The 19,801-nt window shown below is 48.5% G+C and overlaps 1 protein-coding gene across 7 annotated transcripts in view; it reads right to left on the bottom strand.

The window, feature by feature from the left end:
• Window positions 1–12,929: 12,929 nt before the first annotated feature.
• PLEKHA7 (pleckstrin homology domain containing A7) overlaps window positions 12,930–19,801 on the bottom strand; it is a 207,935-nt gene continuing 201,063 nt past the window's right edge. For 4 of the 7 annotated variants that reach the window (XM_064492545.1, XM_064492540.1, XM_064492541.1 and 1 more), the window contains 4 exons: window positions 18,802–18,935; window positions 17,892–18,034; window positions 16,297–16,407; window positions 12,930–14,336 (listed from right to left, as the gene is read on the bottom strand). In XM_064492545.1, coding sequence (XP_064348615.1) covers window positions 16,307–16,407; window positions 17,892–18,034; window positions 18,802–18,935 — 378 coding nt within the window. In that variant the 3' untranslated portion in view covers window positions 12,930–14,336; window positions 16,297–16,306. Of the gene's footprint in view, window positions 14,337–16,296; window positions 16,408–17,891; window positions 18,035–18,801; window positions 18,936–19,801 lie in introns of those variants that run through there. The other 3 variants (XM_064492542.1, XM_064492546.1, XM_064492543.1) reach the window with 2 other exon arrangements.

Below are 19,801 nucleotides of genomic sequence, written 5' to 3'. Positions count from 1 at the left end.
TTTAACTGATCTATTAATTCAGTATCATTGTTGTCAGTAACCCTCCCCAATGTCATACCTTCCTAGAAAATACAGCCCTAGGTGTATCCAGTTTCCTATGGATTATTTTTGGAGAAAGACAACCAAATGTGTAAAGCAGTATTACTAAAAATTAATGTTAACTGACAACATTGCATGTTATCCTTACTGTTTTCTTTGCCATTCTTAACTGCTGAAAACCCCTGTTCTCAAACTTGTGACACTCTCTTCTTCACTCTTAAAACATGTCTTTGCCTTCTAGCTTGCATTAAAAAGAGATTTTATTAGAAATTTCCTGAACATCCATCTAAATCAACAACCATGGAGAAGTGCTCCACTGCTCTAGGTCATATCCCAACTCTACTAACTTAGTGATGAACTGAGTGACCCTGGATATAACTAGATCTGAGTCTCCTTTCCTCATCCGTAAAATGACAGCAATAGCAACCACCTTGTATGGTTATTGTGAGAATTAGTTAAAATAGCTTTAACACTCTGATAGGTAATAACTACTCAGTTAATACCAGGTACTATTAATCCTTCGCATTTTCTTGTGAACCTAGTACTTTTGATTATATTCTTTTATATTCTCTCTTGGTCTGTTGACCCTATTTTGTCAACATTTGTCCCCAAGTCCCTAGGTATTTCACATCTTTTTAAAAAGATTCTTCCTAGATACCGTATACTTCAGCTCTAATCTTATTTCCAGTTTTATTAACTTGTTTCTATTACTGTCTCAGCTTCACTACTATCTCCTTTCTCCTCAGTCCACTCCAGTATGGTTTCTACCCAACTTTAATATAACTGCATTGAAAATACGTTCATCAAATCAATGATTCTTATTTTCCAAAACCATGTTTTCAGTTCATTCCTTGCTTGACCTGTTAGCAGCACTTGGCATTGTTAACCAGTAGTCTTCAAATGAATATACATTCCTAGGGTGCATGAAGAGGTTCAACAGAATCAATTCTCCTCCCCTGTACATCCATATGTACTTACTCCTAGCCTTTCGAGGCTCCAAACAAAAGGACAATTTGGAACGCTGTTGAGGCCTGAAAGACTCCTTTTGCAAGTCAGGTGGTTTCTAGTTCTATGCCCTCAATAAAATTGGTAGAGAACAAAAGTGAATTGTCAGCTGATAGATTTATTAGAAATACTATTTGATGAGAGATCTCCACTAGGATACTTGGCCTAAATTCCAAGAGTTCAGAGGATTGAAGTTTCTAAAACCTATTACTGACTTATTTCATATGAGCAAGTTTCCTCAGTGCTTCCACCTATAAAAGTAGGAAACAAATTTTCTTCTTTAGGAACACCACTTGTGTGTGTGTTGCATCTCCTATCTCTATATCATTTTTTTCTTTATTTTTAATCTGATCTAAAACTGTTCTCTGTTCCCTTTATTGTTTGAGCACTGTATACGCTATCATTCCAATTTTATATTCATTTTTATGATTATTATGTAATCCTTCCCCCTGCATCCTGCTGGCTCATGTTTCTCTTTTCTGTCTCCTCATAGCCTCTTATAATTCTGATGTAGGCTCTTATTTTATAGAAATATTATGATATTAAGGTTGTCATGAGATCTTTGATCACAGTTTAACTATTTTGAAGCAGCATTCTTCTGGTGAGTGTTCTTCACCTGCCATTTTATTTTTTCTCGATCCTTTTCTATTTTAATATCCTCATACAAAGCCTGTGCTAGTTTTTTTTTTTTTTATTGTTTAGTCAATTGCAAATATTTACTGAGTACCTACTATGTCCCAGGCACTGTTCTAGCCACTGAGAGTACAGCAGTGAACAGAATCAGTCCCTGCTTTAATGAAGCTCACATTCTGGGGGAGGAGGGCCAAAAATAAACAAATATATATCAGATGTGATAAAAATTGTGATAAATATTAAGGAAACAAGGTAAAGGGATGCAGTGAAAGTAATAAAATAAGCTAGGGGCAGCAGAGGGTTGTGAGATGAGTTCAAGGAGACAGCAGGAATAAGATCATTATAGCCATGATGTGAACTCTGGATTTTATTCTGAGGAGACTAAGAAGACATTGGTGAGTTTTTTTTTTTATTAGATTGACATGATCTAACTAATACAGCTTAGGCAACTGTGTTTGGGGGGAAAAAATGCTATAGGGAGTCAAATATGAAAATGGAGAGCACTGTTACGAAATTATTGCAATATTCCAGGTGAGTACAGAGGCTTGGACTCAGATGGCAGTAGTGGAAGTGGTGAAAATTAGATTTTGGATATATTAGACCCAAATGTATTTGCCAAAAATTTGGATGTAGCATGTGAGAGAAGAGTCAAAAGTGAACTCTTGGAAGAATGAAATTTCCATTTACCTAGATGAAGAAAACTGATGACTCACCTTTAAGTGAAGTTTTTTCCAGGTATTTGCAGGATTTTCATGTTGGGGAAGGGTCAAGCTAGCAGAAAGTTTTTTCATGATCCAGAGTTATGTGTGTGAACACTTGTAGCCCTGCCATTGAAGACCAGAAGCTAAAGGCCTCTTAACATTGCAGGGGCTTTCTTTCCTGCTGCTCTAACAGACCGGTCCTGCAAACAGCCTCACCTTAAAGACGACACTAGTTAGGTTTCTCAAACCCTACAGAGGCAGGCATCTCCCTGTACTCTTCTTTGATACTCACTTTTTCAACTCTTGCCCGTTTTAGAGTTAAGAATTTCCAGTGCCTCCTTGTTTTGTTGAAGCTGGAGTCGGAACTTTGTTTTCTCATTCTCTTGTTGCTTTGGGGTGATTTTCAGGAGAAGAATTAAAGGACTTTACTCTTCTGTCTCCAAATTGGAAGTACATACTAACTTTTAACAAATTACTATGCCTTGAATTCCTACTTATTTGATTTCTGAGCTTAGCTACTAACCCTAGTCTGAGGAAGCATTCTACAATTACTTCTAGTCTGGGAAAAACCAAAGGAGAACCTCCTGAATGCTCCCACAAGGTACACCGCCCACAGTTACCAAATAAACAATGCCTTCCCTATTTTTCCCACCTCGCAAAACTCACTGCCCTCAAAGCTGCTTCAAGGAGCCTAACCTGCACTGCTGAAAACAGTGCCTCTTGTGCTGTTACCAGTATCAAGATGTTCCCTCCTAAGGGTGCTTCACATGGAGACAGTCTGCCAATCTTTTCAAATTACTTGAAGCCTTTTCCTAAAAGACTGTTACACTAGAAATAAGATCAGTCCTGAAAACTGAGGCTCACAGTTCATGTAGTAAACAGGAAATTCGGCTTTGAGCTTGCAAACAGCCAAAGCCGAAGGAAAACATGCCCGTGTCTCTACGTTAAATGGGTGATGTGCTCTCCTTGATGAAGTGGACTATTGGTATCATCTTCCAAGTGGGTCTCTCTTGTCTGGAGCAATATCCTTAGACCAGTAGTTCTCAGGGATTTTGCCCCACCAGGGAACATTTGGCAGTAATCTGAAGATATTTCTTCTCATCACAACTAGGTACCACTGGTGCATAGTAGGTAGAGGCCAGTGATGCCACTAAACATCTTATAATGCACAAGACAGACTTTCACTGCAAAGAATTGTCTGGCCCAAAATATCAAGTGTTGAGGCTGAGAAACCCCGCCTTTAGACCTGGGTGAGATAGACTCCCTCCTTGGGGCCTATGCATTGGAGAACCCTGCATATCACAAATACACACATTTATCAAAGAGCATGTAAGTGCCTCAGTCACTCAGTCTGCCACTGAGGACAAGCATAATGCAGCCTAAAACCTTAAATATTGAACCTTGTGATTGGAAAAATCCTCCACATCTTTTGCCCTATGTCCTTGAAACAAAAGATGACTATGTCCAAATCCCATAAAGGTTTGTGGGCTTTATCACTGCTGATGTCAGAGACAGACACGTCGTAGTACAGGAGAATTCGACTGGCAAAAGCATTTCAGTAAGAGAAGGACTACTTGATTTGTCAAATTGTTTCCACATGGATGTAATGGATTCTTGCATAATGAGATATTGTTTCCCGGGAGTGGAAAGTAGAGTGAAAAGGGCTAGCAATCATATCATTGGAGTCCCTGAGAGAAGATAGAGTATGGGGAGAATCAATTTTCAAAGAGATAAAGGTTAAGAATCTCCCCAAACTGACAGAAGATACTCACCCATAGACTGGAGAGCTACAAATCCCAAACTGGATAAAGACAAAATCACATCTAAGCAAATTATAGTAAAAGTGCTGTGAACCAAAAACAAGAAAAGTGCAGAGAGAAAAGAGACACATTTAGCATACAAAAATAAGGCATTTAACGTCTCAACATAAACAAAAGCCAGAGGACAATATAAAGAGATCGTTAAAGCACTAAGAAAAAAAAATTTTTTTAAACCTCACTAATTTATAGTCCTTCACCGAGTGAAAATATCCTCCAAGAATAAAAGTGAAGAAATTTGTGTTGGCCAGCCCACAAAGGGCTTCTGATCACTGAAAGACAAGCACACGTAGTGAGTCCCACATTCTACCCAGATATCTCCCTGAGGTCATTTATCAACTGCAGTAAAAACAAAAAACAAACAAACAAAAAAAATGAAAGCCCAGAGGGGGCAGACCCGTTGGATGGAAGAAGCAGAGACATTCAGGGCTGCCAGCATTCAGCACAGCATTCAGGGCTGTCAAGGACACCGGGGTTTGGAGAGAAGAGCCCCAGAGACGGGAGCTGTAGCGCCCCCAGACTCTGTATAAAGAAACTCTCCTGGATCCTTGGCTGACTCCTAAGCTGAACATAAACAGGGTGAGACTAGGAGAGTCCATCAAGAAAAAATAGTAAACAAACCAACCAACCAACCAACCAGCTACATAGAGACTAACAGCTAAAGACCTGCTCAGATTCTTTTCGGCCACAGTTTCTGGAACAGGCAGCCCACATCAGGGGGGAATGTGGTGCCAAATGCTGACCTCACGCTTCCTGTCTTTCCTCCTTTCCTCTGGCTCCATACATTTTCACACCTTTGATAGCCCTCCAGTGCCTTCAGTTATGTGTGTGTGTTTAATATTTTAGCCTATTTGTTCTCAGTGGGAAAGCTGGTTCAAAGCAACCTTGTCTACCATTGCTAAAAGCATAATTCTTTCCTATAAAATAATTTGGAGAGAAATACTTAAAGTTTTAAATAAATGAATATATATATATGATGTTCATAGATTAGGACGCCCAATATTGTAGAGATGAAATTCTCTCCAAAGTAATCTACATACGATGTAGTCTCAACAGAAAAAAATCCAGTCAGGGTAGGGGGTGAAATTTGGCAAGCTAGTTCTAAAATTTACAAGGGAATGCAAAGTCAAAAAAATTAGTCAAAATACTTGTGAAGAGTAAGAACAAGACTGACGTTTTGTTTTTCTGGGCATCAACACTTACTATAAAGCTTCAGTAATTAAAATAGTGTGATGTTGGCACAGTGACAGACAGACAGACATGGAAAGGAAAAAAAGAGCCCAGAGATAGATTCACACATAGATCCTTGACTATGACAAGGTGGCACTACACAGCAGTGGGGAGGAAATGAGACTCTTCAATAAGTTGGACATCTATACAGGAAAATGAAGCCTGATGCCCACTTCACACCTTACTTAAAAACCAATTCCGGGTAGACCGTGTATCTGTGAAATGCAAAACAACAAAGCTTCTAGAAAATACCAAAGGAGAACATTTGTATGACTTAAGTACAGGGAGAGTCTTTAAACAAGATGGAAAAACCCACAAACTACAAAAATCTACAAACTCAATTACCTTAAAATTAGTCATGTCTCTTCATTAAAAGTCACAGTGAAAAGGCAAGCCAGAGTGGGGCAAGATACCTGCAATGCATATTATCCATAAGAGGTTCTGTGTTAGATACTCCTTGTGCTCCCCGGCACCTCCTCTCAGCCCCCATTTTACTCTGTTACTACGGCAGGAACTCATTTTAGCCACGCCTCTCATGTGATGCCCCAGGCCTTCTTAGCAGCCCCAGTGTGGGTTCACAAGGGAATCACTCACACATGTGGGATCTGGGACACATGGGACTTAACACCCCATGGGGAGCTCTTGGTCAAGGAGGGGCCCTGAGCTAGAAGATCCATGTTCTCTTTCATACCACAGGTGGATAATTTTGAGGAGCATTTTACATGGCTCTTCAGAAGGTCCCAGTGAGACTGAGCCCACGTTTCCCACAACACTGACCAACTTGAGAAGGCATTCTTCTTTTTGTTTCCCTTCCTTTCCTTTCCACTTCTGTTCCATAGGATCATTTCCCCTTGCCTCGGGCTCTACTTTCTAGGGGTAACCCAGGCTAAGATAGGGTTGTATCTAGAACTCCTGCCAATCAACAAGAAAAAGACATGTGTGTGTGTCACACACACATACACATATATATATACATATACACACACATACACCCATGGAATAATGACAAGAATCCTGACAGGTACTTCACCAAAAAAGGAAATCCAAAAGGTCAATGAGCATTTGAAAGATGCTCAGTATCATTAATAACCAGGAAGATGCTAATAAACCTGATTATACACATCAAAATGGCTACAATAAAAGAAAGTTTTGTTGCATATACATCTATTGCTGTATAACAAATTACCTCAAAACTTAACAACTTAAAACAATAAACATTTACCTCACAGTTTCTGTGAGTCAGGAGTCTGGGCTCAGATGGGCTGAGGGTCTCTCACAAGGTTGTAATCCAGGTGTCAGCCAGGGCTATAATCCTCTCAAGGTTGACTGGAGGGAGGACTCATTTCCAAGCTTAGTCACATGAGTTCTCAGGTCCTCACTGGCTGTTGGTCAGAGACGTCAGTTCCTTGTTCTGTGAGCCCCCCCCGTAAGTTAGTTCACAGCATGGCTTCTCTCACAGTAAGCAAATAAGCAAAGGAGGATACCCAAGATGGAAGCTACAGCCTCTGCGTAACCTCATCTTCGAATCCTGTTATGTCCTGTCACATCCTATTCACTAGAAGGGAATTGCCAGCTCCAGCCCACACGTAGGGGGAGGGCCGACAGAGGGTGCAAGCCATTTCAGACACTGCCACCACAGCTAGCATGTGGCGCCACTCACAGATTGACGGTAGGAGCATAAATTATACCATGACTTGGGAAATTCTTTGGAAATGGAAGTTCAGCATTTTCTACCTCAGTTGAAGGTATGCTTACCTTATAATCTAGCAACCCCACACCTAGGAATATACCAAAGAAATATGAGTGCACGTGCACCGAGAGATATGTAGATAATGCCCACAGCAGCACTGCTTGTAACAGCTCCACCCTGGGAACGCCCAGATGTCCTCTGACAATAGAATCGATAAACACTTGTTGACTATTCCTGCAGTGAATACTACTACACAACAGCAAAATGAGGGAAATACAGTTACGTGGATGAATATCATAAACAATGTTTAGTGAAAAGAAGCCAGACAAAGGAATATATTCTTTATTATTCTCGTCTACTTTTCTATCCATACACATTTCAGAAAGCCGGTAAGACTAAGTTACAGACTCTGGCAATGTCTGCTTAGATAGTAAAACTATAAAGAAAAAGAAGTAAGTAGTTAGAACAAAAGTCAGGAGCATGGTCACCCTTCATGGGAGGGGTGGGAAGGGGCATGAGCAGGGCTTCCTGCATCCTGGCAAACTGATTTCTTGGCTAAAGCAGTGATTGCGCAGGTGTTCGTTTTCTGATCATTTACTGCACTGAACGCTGTTATTTTGCATTCCTCCTAAATGCATGTTACATTTTGTCATAAAGAGAGCTTTCACAAAACTACACACATGCCCACATCCTATAATCCAGCTGTGCACAAAATGGGGCCTAGCAGAGGGCCTGGCCTGAGGTAAGTGCTCAGTGGCTATGAGCCGGTGTCCACTTTCAAGGCTCCTTCAGGTGGGAAATCCTGTCTGCCTCTCCTCTTGACCATGCCAGGCCCTGGAAGGAAAGGAAGACAACAGGGCTGTGCCTCCTGGAAGCCCTACCATTTGCAGCAGGGTTTGGCCTGGAGGAGGCTGAGGCCCCTCTTCCTGTGGGAGGGCCTGATCTTCTCCCAGGCTCCCCCATAGGAGGCAGCCAGCGTGAGGGGGAGCAGGGCGGGCTAAGGGGAATTCGGGCTGGGGTCATGGGACAGGGAGCCCTCCTGGAGAAGTCACTGGAGCTCAGCTCTTAGACAACCTGCCTGCCCCATGTGACTTCAGCGAGAAGACACGAAAACCCTCCCTAACCACCTCCCCCCAAGAACTTCAATGAAAAGGTCAAGGGAATTTTCCTCCCCTATAAATGGAATGAATCTTTCTTGGGCCCAGAAAGAATTATTTATCAGGTGTTCATGGCATTACGCGTGCCTTTACAGGGCCCAGCCATGCTCTGAGGCACAACAGACAACTTTCTTCCTGAAAGCTCAGTTTATAGACCAACTTCAAAGTCCAGGTCCTCAGAGCAGGGGACGAGGCTCCAGTGTGGGAACTGACATCAAAGGGGCGTGCACAGGTTGATCTGCTGTCGGGATGGACAGCCGCAGGGCTGCAAGGGGAGGCCTTAGAGGGTTCGCCCGTCCTCAGCCCCTGGAGAGTTCAGGGAGGCAGCCTGGCAGTGGCACGGCCTTGTGAACCCCAACTTCAAAAGCCCTCAGCCCTTGCTTTACTTGCTGCAGGCAACTGTCTAAAATGGCAAGCAGATAGCAGAGGGCAGAAGACTAGGGCGGGGGTTGGCAGCTGACCCGAAACCCCTTTATCCTGCCGAGCCAGGGAAAGGAGACAGGGTTTGAATGTGGAAGACCCACCTGGAGCCTTGCTGTTCACACTAAGGATCATACACAAGGGCAAACCAGCACGATGCCCACTGGCTGAGAGGGTCCCACGCCAGGGGCGGTGCTTAAGGATGGTCTCATGCAGTTTCCCGTCACCCATGTAAGGTAGGTACTGTTACTCACATTTTTCAGAGGAGGAAACTGAAGCTTAAGGAGGTCCAGTGACTTGCCCAAGGTTGGAGTTAATATGGGTGGATTTGTTTTCCACAGTCCCTGCTCTTACCTACAACTCAAGAAACTTAAAAATAGGGCACTAGGGATGCTCTCTGGGGACTAGAGCATATAACATGCAACTGATCAGAGCAGAGAGGCAAAGCGATATGAAGAAGAGAGAGGGCTCCCTGGCCAACAGCTTTTGACTTCTTTCACTCCCTTATTCATTCAATGAATTATTTCTCAGCACTCTGTGGCAGACATTGTCCTGGGCACTAGGCATAATATACTGAACAAGAACCCTTGCTCTTACCAAGCTTATATTCTTGTGAGGGAGACAGGCAATAAACAAATAGACTAATTAAAGAATGAGAATGTGATATGTGTTAAATAATTGTAACTTAAATGCGGGTAAATGATAACTTACATTTTTTTCTAATGCTTCCTATGGGGCCAGGAACCATGCCTAGCACTTTCTACATAAAAAGTTATTTAATCCTCACAACAACTCTCCTGAGGTAGCTGCTAATATAAACCCTTATTCTACAGGTGAGAAAACCGAGGCATGGAGAGGTTAGGTAACTTGACGGAGGTCACAGGGCTGGAAAAATAGTACAACCAGGATTAGACTCTAGGAGGAATCTGAATGGGGCTGGTGTTCCCAGTTGTGGGCAGAGAAGACTGGGTGTCTTACCTTTTGTTACTATGATCCTGACCCAATTTTGACCTCCCCAGGCCAGTCTTCTAGGCTCGAGGTTTGGCAAGGACACAAAGGACTTTGCTGAGATACTCAAACCTGGGTTCTTTCAACATAGGACCTGAATTTCCAGCTCCTCCTACAGACAATTCTGTCTCTGATCCCGAATTCTGGGTTTAGGAAGGAGGTGCTTTCTAGATCCAAGAGGCCACCAGAGGCCACCAGACACTCGGCTCAGTCAAAAAGGGCTGTGTGCCTTCAGTGGGAGAGGAGAGGCCCCCGGTGGTGGTGGGGAAGAAGACCTGTGGATGCTTCCAAGGGCCAGGCCAGGGTGGCAAGAGAGACACTGCTATGGCCCCTGCAACTAGCAAAACATCACAAGATGTTGAAACAGCTAAGGACTGAGATGTAGCTCAGGGCTCAGTGGGAAAGTACCTGCAATTGTGAAGTGATGTCAAGGGCTGAGGACAGTGGCAGCTTCTTGTCTGACTCTGTGACCTCAGCCAAGGGACTGTGCCTCTTACTCCTTCTCAGTTCTAAAGCACAGTGTGCGAGAAAGAGAGTGGCTGAGTAAGGAGCCCCTGATTCATGAGGACAAAACCCTCATCCATCAGGAGACCCCAGCAAGTACTTCTCAGCTGGGAAGCCCCTTGCCCATCTCCGAAGCTGTCCCCCTTTGCAGCATCTGTGTATGCTGCTCTCTCCCCAAAGCTTGGCCCTTCCTGGGCTGGTCCGCACACTCCAACCACGACCTGCACTCTCCACTGTGCGGCACGTCCACCCCCACGTGCACCCCTGCTCCAGCCTCAACTGCATTTAACATCCCTTGTTGAGCTGTGGCAGAGAATACTCAACAGACTCGTATTAAAAATGCCCTTTAAAATTCAAAAGCTTTGAACTAAAGAAATACCTCGAGAAGTTTTCATGGAAAGTTCAGCTCCGCTGGTTCAATTCACTACACTTAGATGCACCTTTTCAAATAATAGGGAAAAAATGTAACAAGGTCAGACCCAATCAATATGCTTGTTCAAACAGAATTGCAGGGACTGTGATGTGCACACATTTTGTACTCTGCCTTTGTACCCCGCCACTTGCTCTGAAGAAAGGTTTCTTTGCTCAGAGAGCAAAGAAAGTGGTAGCCTTTGGAGTAGAGGCGGCAAAGCAATGGCGTGTTTACCAGGCCGGGAGGGGCTGCCATTTTCCGCATCCCCCCAGTCTCCTCTTTGTTCTTTTCATAACGGCGCGCAACCCACATGGGCAAAGTCCCTCACGCGCCCCGGCGTCTGATGCTGGATTCGAAGCAGAGGGCTCCTAGCATTTGCCTGCCTCATCTCAGAAATGTGATTTGTGGATTAGACAAATAATTTGCTGCTTCTTTCCCACCCTTGGTGTGAACACAAAAGGACTCACCATACAGTACAGCACTGCGGCTGGGGAAACTCCCAGAGTCAAACATGGGCTCTTGTCTGGCTGAGCCAGGGTCCCCATCCACTCCACCCCCCACCTTCCATCCTCCAGCTGACCTTGGGCAGATGGAGGTTTCCCCAGCCTTAGGCTGCAACCTACAACAGCCAGGAAAATTCTGGAGAAACCAGCGTAAGTGAAGGTGGCCAAGGGGTTTGAGGGAAAAGGGGCAAGCTGCAGATTCTACCCCGTGCCCCGCTGCCCCGCCAAAGCCAGACACAGAGGCGGGAAGAAAAAGGAAGGAAAGGGAACAAAAAGGGCCAGCTTTCAACCTCTACATCAGCCTGGGCACACCTACTTCACATGCACTCACACATGTACCTACATCTCAGCTGTAATCCTTTAAATAACACCCTGGACATGTTGAGAATCTGGGCAGTCCAGGAGGATCAAGTGAGGGTTAGGGGAAAATTATTTCCAACCCCCATTTTACACCAGATCCTAAAATGTTCTAAAATAAGACAGAATAAGACAGACATTTTGGGCTCAACCGGAACCTGGGTTAAAGTTAAGATCAGGAAGCCAGGAATGGATGTCAGCAAGAGATGCAAAAGCATGTTCGCGTCCCTGCTGCCAACTGAAATCCCACTGTTTAAAACTCTGCTCAGGCCCCGTGAGCCCCTTTAAAGAAGTGAAGCTGGAATCGCTGGGCCATGTGGAGTTTCCCAGGATGGCCCCCAGCTGGAGGGTCCCTGGTCAGCCAGTACCTTCGCAAATGGACCCATCTGACCTCGAGGGGGCTGGGCCTTGCTGCCTGCTCACACGGGACTTAACTGGAGCTACGGGCCTTTTCCCAACCACACGCTCTTTGCAGAGTCTGAGCTGAGGGCCTGTCATGAACTCTGTTTGAAACCTGGGCCACAACTCTTAGAGAACAGGCTACCCCTCCTCCCAGCTGGAGCTGGAGTCACCACGTTTGCTCCTACACAGGGTGGGACGTGCAAAACAGAAACTGAGACCAACTAGTAAGAAAACCACCACCGCGCTTCTGCTGAGAGAATGTCTACAGGCAGCCACCCTGTGTTGGGGGTTTTGCCTCCTGTCCCTCCTTCTCGCCTTGCACTCACTTGTGGACAAATCCTTCCCCCATCCCTTTCATCTGTCATGGAGATACCTCCAAGTAATGCTTAACAGCAAAGAGTATTTTTCATTTTAAAATTCAAAGAGAGATCTGTAGCTAAAAAAGCAGCAGTGTCCCCTCTTCCGAACGCCTTGGAATCTATTTTCTCCAGTTTAAATAGTTGGAAAGTCACTGTAAACCTCGGGTGCTCTTCTTGGCGACAGAGAAAAACTGTCATGACAACTAACTTGGAAACGTACACATCCCTAAACCAAACTGGCCTCCTGCCTTCTGTTTTAAGGATACATCACAAGTCAAAACGAATTAAATACAAATCCAGTTTGCAATGGTCCGTCACTAACCCGCCTCACTGGAACAAGCCGATGGCATGCGGGTTGGAAGAGGGCCTGTGGAGCCCCTCCCGCCACCTTGGGTTGCAGTCCGCCTGCCAAACCAGCCCCACATGGGAGTCCACAGCCCGGCAGCCCCTGGACAGGGCGGGGGTGGGGTAGGGGGCCATCCTGAGCAGCTGCTGAAGCCCAGCCAAGCGCCCAAGAGCACAGGCCTTCCTCCCCTAGGCCTCCAAAGTCAATGAAGTGTCAAGGAACTGTCATCAGGAGAAACTTCATAGGTGAACATGGCAGGATCGAGAGCCGACACTGGGGATTCTCCAAAGAAATGGAAAAAAACTAACACAGGCCACTCATGAGAATATAGCCAGCAAAAAGCATATCAGGTTAATACTTTAATCTGTACATCACATTTCTTTTTTGCAAACCATTACACTTTTATTTAAATTAACTTTTTCTTGCAAAATATTCATTTCATTTTTCCAACAAAATCTTATAAAGGCAAAAATAAAATCTTATTTTGGCAAATGTCATGAAGTCGATACTGGCAGCATATGGAGTTAGTTAAAAATAGACAGCAACTTCTAAATATATTCAAGATTATTTTTCTGACCATAGTCAAAGACAAATTTTCATTTAAAGTGTGGCTCCACCCAATGGAGTTTTTTGTTTTTTGTTTTCCTTTTCAACCTCCTTTTCTGTATGCAGAATATTATGAGCTCATGACTTATATAAAGGGCCACAAACACTACGCCTGGCTTGGCAGTCCCCTCCCCATTTTAGGCTGGAAGTCAGGTCACGGTCCTGCCATCATGGCCCTACTGGCTGCTGGCCATCAGGGATGGTGGGGGCATGCCGCCTGCCCTCCTGCCACCTGACCCAAGTCCTCAGGAAGTTGACCTGTGTTCTCCAGGGCAGGCCGCCAAGGTCCCAGGGTTCCTATCACAGCCCAGTGTGGACTTGGGGAGTTGTAGGCCACCCAGGGTGACCATTATTGCTTATGATACAATCAAAGGTGCTTCCTCTTACCTTTTCTGTATTTCAAAGCATATTTTTTTAATTAAAGCGAACTGCTTATTTGGGGTGGGGGGCGGGGGGAGAAGAGCCCTTTGCTGAGAGAGAACCTCATGGGTAGGTTGGGAACCAAAGTTTATGGATACACCATTGGCCCTAAATCAGACCCAAGGCTGAGACACAGCCTTGGGCTCCATGTGCCACCTTGGTGGAGTTTCACCCTCCAGAGCTGGTCATTAGGCAGGTCAGGGATGGCTGATCTCTGCCCCAGACAGCACGCCAACGAGCCTAACACTGGAATCCACTGGAAGCAACCAATCCAACCTCACCTGAGTTCATCAGACGTTGAATGCACCTGTTCCCCCGCCCTTGTCCCCCCACCCACACCCACCACCCGGACGGTACCTGAATCTGTATGTGCAGCTCCAAAATCTTGCATCCTCACCTTCTCAGCCACTCAGCCCTTGAGGTGAACATTATAAAATATATTCTGATTCTAAAATACAATGTCAGTATTTTACAATGTGTATCAAAAGTGCCTCTGTCACATGTAAAAAGGAGTCTGAACTAAAACAAGCGGGGGTATTAGGACCTAGCCCTGTGGTGAATGCCCCACAGTCAGTGGGCTGCTCCATCCTCCAGCCGGAACCCCTGCTTAGCTGGAAGGGGCTTCTCTGGAGGAAGAAGGATCAATCTTCTCAGAGGAAACTGGTTCCACTGGCCCCTGGCTCCAGACTTCTCTGCATGTTGGGTCACGGGTCAGTCACTGCCTGGGCTGGCAAAAAGCACAGGAGACAATGAGAGGCTGCCAGGACCCCAGGCCACGTCTGGGGAGCAGGCGGTAGGCATGTCTGCACACACATGTGACGGGGAACAGCAGGCTGACAAGACAGAGAGCAGCAGAGCAGAGGGCTGGGGCAACGCGGCCGCCGCTGGGGGACCCTCGGCTTCTAGGACTCATGGGTGCCCCAACCCACCCTCCAACCCCACCACTTCTAGGAAGCTCACCAGACACATGCTGGCCCTAGATTGGGTCCCTGCTCCGAAAGGACAAAAGGCCTGAGCAGAGAGGACTCGGGGGTCCAGTTCTGACCCTGCCCTTCATTAGCTGAGCAACTGTGGGTAACTCAGCCTCTGCAGATCTCAGTTTTTTTAAATCTAAAAACAGTGATCATACCCATCTTCTAATGAGGAGGCTGGGAGGGTAAAAGGAAATGTGGATGTGCTCTAAAAAGACAGTAGCCTCCCTCACAGCTGCGGAGGCAACAGAGGCCGGGAAGGACAGGGCCTCTCGCCTGCCTCTCTGTGGCCTGGGGTGGCATCACCACGTCAGATCTCACACACCCTCTCGTGGCCCCAGAGGACTCTGTGGCCTCTACAAAGGACCTGGCTGAAGCATTTCCCTGGGGTTCTTCAGTCCTGGGGTCCCCATGGCACACGTCCTGAGAGCCTGGCCCAACAGGCCAGCCTCCTCCTGCCACCCTCAGGCTGACGGAGCGCCCGGGGAGGAAGGAGTGGGGGAAGCACCTGCCCAAGGTCATGCCTCCGCCCTAAACACACAGCCCCATCCCTCACTTCACTCCCTTCTCCAACACCTCGAGTTCCTGGGGGTGGCCCAGATGAGCCCACCAGTGGTGACAGAACAAAGGCTCTGAACCTACACAGTGGTTCCAGCCCTGCCTCTGACGCTCACAGCCGTGCCTCCCTGGGCAAGTCCCTCATGGTCTCTGAGCTGCGTTTCTTCATTTGTAAAACAGGGTGAGTATCTCCCTAGGGATGTTGTCAGAGGAGATGCTCAGCACCATGCCTGGCATGTCACATAGAAGGTGCTCAACAACATTAACCATTAAGAACTCAGAGAGGAAAGAAAAGGCAAGCCCTACACTATTGAACGAGACGGGACATCAGGGAAAGAGCTGCTGAAACCCCTGATCCGCCCTCCCGTCCAGGTCAGGCAACTGGGCTCAGAAGCAACAGCCGACAACTCGCCACAAGCCAGAACCAGACGCCAGCCTCCTGACTCCTGGTCCAGTGCTCCCTCCTTAATCTCATGCTGCCTCCTCTCCTCACTAAATGCTCACGTGGGGCGAACTCAGAAGGGGTGGTTCTGGAACATTCTGCATGGCTAAGGCCACTGCCCCAGGCAGATTCCCCTGAAGCTTCCCTTCCTCTCCCTCCTGAGAAGCTCAAGTAGCTCAAGTGACAAAAGGGCAGTCCTAGTCCTTGCTCTGACACTCATTCCATGGGACCTGGAGTGAGCCCCCATCCCTCACTGGCCCCATTTCCTCATCCGCAAAACTGATTTTTCTAGGCCTCCGTTTCTCCAATTTCTTTGGCCAAAACCTGGACAGGGAGAGGCTGAGATCTAACTCTTCCTTTCCAACTACTGCCCCCCCTCCCCAAAGCTGGCAGTCTGGCCTGCACTGGTCCCCTGGGGCACTGGGCCGCCTGCGGGAAGGATAGCAGGGTGAGAAGGGGTACAGCTCTGGCTCCTGAGATTTTAGGGAACCAGGACTTTTGGGTCACACGGTCTCTATCATATCGGAGCCACTGAGCACTAAGTTCCTAAAAACCATCAGCCCCCGACCTGCCTCCCAATCTTGGGTGGTCCCCCCAGCGGCCGCTTTGCCCGTGGGAGGGAGCGTCGGCAGGTGGCACTGCACGCATCCCAGCAGCAGAGGGAAGGGGGCATGCTCAGCACTAGGCGAGGGGCCACGCCAGGCGGGGGCTCTTACTTGGAAGGTGTTAGACAAAGGTGTAGTGGAGTCCGTTGCTTAAGGGGGGGTAGGGTGGCACCGTCCTGGCGGACAGGGGGGCTTTAGGCGGGAGGAGGGCCAGCTGCTGCGCTAGACGGGCACACAGGAATTAAGCGGTGCGTTAGGCCCCTCGTCTGCTCCCGCAGCACCAGAAGCCCCGCTTAGCAGGGCCGGGGTGGCGTGGGTCCCATTGTTCACCACTAACGGCTTGGGCTTAGGGGGCACATCCATGGGGCCTGACTGGGATTAGCCTGCAGTTCCCAGAAATGTCTCTGAGGTGAAGAGAGGGAGCAAGAGCGAGGAAAGACTGCAGCAAAGGTGGCCATTCAGTGGGGACATGACTACCGGGGGTTAGAATGTCAGGTCTGAGGTGTGCTTGCCTGCTGGTGGTGAGGAAGCCGAGGACAGCAGATCCACACAGCCAGAGCAAGCACAGGCCAGAGAGGAGGGCACTTCACGGTGGGGAGGGGGCCCCTGCTGGACCCCTTGACACAGGAAGGAATTCAACTTTGCCGAGATGGGCCACAGGGAGCCACCTGCTGTCTCCTCTACAGTGACCCCTCTCAGCCCATTCACATGTCCTCCAGGGAGTCAGGACAGCAGAGATTTCAGGGACTCCGTATGGGATCAGAGCTTAGGGACAGAGAACAGGGTTACCCTTGTCCTCGGTCACTCCCATGGCTTCTTGAGGCGATGTTAAAGCTCTGCTCCCCAAGGACAGTCACCTCAGGACCCAGCAGGCCCCACCCTGGGTCACTGCTAGACCCTCTGGCCAGGGTTGGAGGACTGGTGGGGACTGTGACACCACTTAAGGCTCTATGACCACCCCCTCTCACACCTGGCCAAGGGCAGGGGCACCACCTGGACATACAGTGGCATTTGGGAAGAAAGAGCACTGGGTGAAGTGTGAGGGCGCACACGGGGAGGGCGGATGTGGGTGGAGAGAGGGGCCAGGAGCCTCTTTCCTGGCTGAGAGAGAAAGCCTTTTTTACACACACGCACATGCATGCATACATTCACACACACACCCTCCCATCCCATGGTGCTATTTCTTCCCACTGGAGAGCAAAGTCGCACTTTCCCAAGTCCTGCTTTTTGGCACAGGCCACTCTGATAAGGTGAATAGCGGCTTTGATTTTGGGACCAGAGCAGGGCCCCCAGGAAGGTTAGAGGGGGCCCCCTTCTGCCTTGTCCCAGGAAGAAGTCCAAGCACCAGCGGCTCTCCTGCCCTCTTCTTTGTGAAGCCAGAAACCTTGGCCTTGGCCCCTTAGCTCAGGAGCCTAAAAAAATCTGTTCTTACTCGAAATCTCAGAGAACGCTGAATAGCACCGCTCTTAGATTTAGGAGTGAGCTACAGACGCCCCCTCCCGGCCCGCTTTCCTCTGACAGTCCTGAGCTGCAGGTGCCCCCACAAGCCCCGAGCCGCTCACAGGTCAGAGGAGCCCACCACTGGCCCTCAACTGCCAAGCCTGATGCCCGGTTTTCCACTGACTGCCTGACAGACCACACTGAGCCCTGAGCCCCAAAATGCAGCGGTTGGGACCCGACCTCAGAAGCTGAGCCCGCGGCCTCACCTGCCACCTGCTTGCTGCGCTGGGAGGCCTCGGAGGCCAGGGCGTAGGAGATGGTGATGATGCGCTCCTGCTCCTGCAGCTGCGTGTCCACGTCGGCCACGCTGCTCCAGTCCTGCCCAGAGGGCGGCTGCAGGTTGCACATGCTGCGGGAGGGCCAGAGAGCAGGCTGAGGGCCTCGCCACCCCGGGGCACCTGCCTCAGGGGAGGAGGCTCTCCCCGGCCTGAGGACCTCACCCTTTTGGGAGCATCAGAGAAAAACGGTGCACTTTCTCTAGACGAAGGTGCACACGCTTCTCTGCAAACACCCAGGCACAGCTTTGTTCTTCCTTTGGCGGATCACAGACCTCAAGATAAGAGTTCTAGCTCTAGGCTCCTATTAAATCCAGACGTGGAAAGGCTAACCTCGCTCTGAAAGGAAGGCCCTCAGGTACCAGGTTTAGTTTCCAAGGCTACAGAGGATGAGGGGAAGGAAATTCCATCCTGGCCTCCAGGAAAGTGGGCGAGGCCTCTGGCACCTCAGGACAAGGCTGGGCCCCTAGCTCTGGTCTGTGAGGAAACACAGGCCCTAACACTGAGAGTGCCATCCGCGGGGCCAATCTCCAACTATGTCCACCTCACTGCCATTCCTAGCTCCACTCCCCACGCTCACGAGGGCCACAGGATTTGGGGCCAAGGGCCCAGGACGGCCCTCAGAGTGTTTCGGGACCCCTCATGTGACCTGGGCAATCTTCCCTGCTGATCTGTTGGTGATGTGCCGAGAGCCAGCCTGCCCCTTCCAGCGAGCAGGCTTGTCTGAGACGGAGGCCTGGCACAACACACATCCTGGTCAGCCCGGCCCAGGGCCAATTCAGTGGAGACACCCCCAGTCGGCCCAGTGGGCTGTCAGGACTCGGGCAGCGCGCGGGCTGACCTGGACCGGGCGAGGATGTTGCGGATCTTCTCAGCTTTGCGGTACCGTGCCTGCAGCTCCTCCAGGCTGGGTGGCTCTTCAGGATCCAGCTCCACATAACGCTCAGGGATGGAGACCTTCTCTGGTTTGGAGAGCTGAGAAAGTACCAGGAGGTGGTGGGGGTAGGGGGTACAGATGTTTAGGTTTGAGAGCTAGCTGCTCCCCGGCCCTGTCTCCCACCAGAGGAAGCGCATGGAGCCCACAGACTGAAGTCACGTGCTAAGATCACAGCAGCAGTCCATGTGGAGTCGGGATCTGAACCTGAGTCTGACTCCAAAGCCCATGTTCTTTCCACCATATCAGGCAACCTCCTCCAGGCCAAGGGAAGAGAAGAGGGAAGGCAAAAATAACTAGACCAGAAGCTCTGAGGATAAAAATGATCACCCTTAATGCCACCCTTGACGTGACCTGACCTCTGCCGACCTCTCCACTTCACGGACCCACCTCCATCCCCTCTGCCGGGGATGCTGCTCCCTGTGCTTCATGAACTCCTTCTCACCCTTCTGATCTCACCTCCAGAGCCCTTCCCTGCCCCTCCCCCGTGTCCCACCCCTCCACTCCCTCTGTTTTCCATTTGTCTCTCCACTGTCTAACACAGAGACCTGGTACTTGGTAGCCCTTCAGCAAACACTCCTTGGATGGGTGGGTTGGTGGATGGGTGGGGGATGAAAGAGAGCAACAGTGTGTTCGGTCCCTACAAAAGCCCCTCTGACCCAGACAGGAGGCAGCCATGCTGTACTTGCTGCTTTAAAGAGAAAAATGGCCCAACTCCTCCCCATCAGTCTCTCACACAAACCAAACAGCAACCTCAGCTTGGTGAAACGCTGCTGGGGCCAAGAATCCTAAAGGGAACTTTTGCACACCAAAAGGAATTTTTTTCCTCCTTGAACTACAACAGCACATTAAAACAGGGTTTGTTGAAGCTTCTAAAAACAAGCTAAATTCAATCCCAGAACAAATC

This window comes from Camelus dromedarius, chromosome 12, assembly GCF_036321535.1.
Source record: "Camelus dromedarius isolate mCamDro1 chromosome 12, mCamDro1.pat, whole genome shotgun sequence".
Lineage (NCBI taxonomy): Eukaryota > Metazoa > Chordata > Mammalia > Artiodactyla > Camelidae > Camelus > Camelus dromedarius.
Note: the sequence above shows the minus strand (reverse complement) of the source record. Positions and strands in the feature narration are given on the sequence as shown.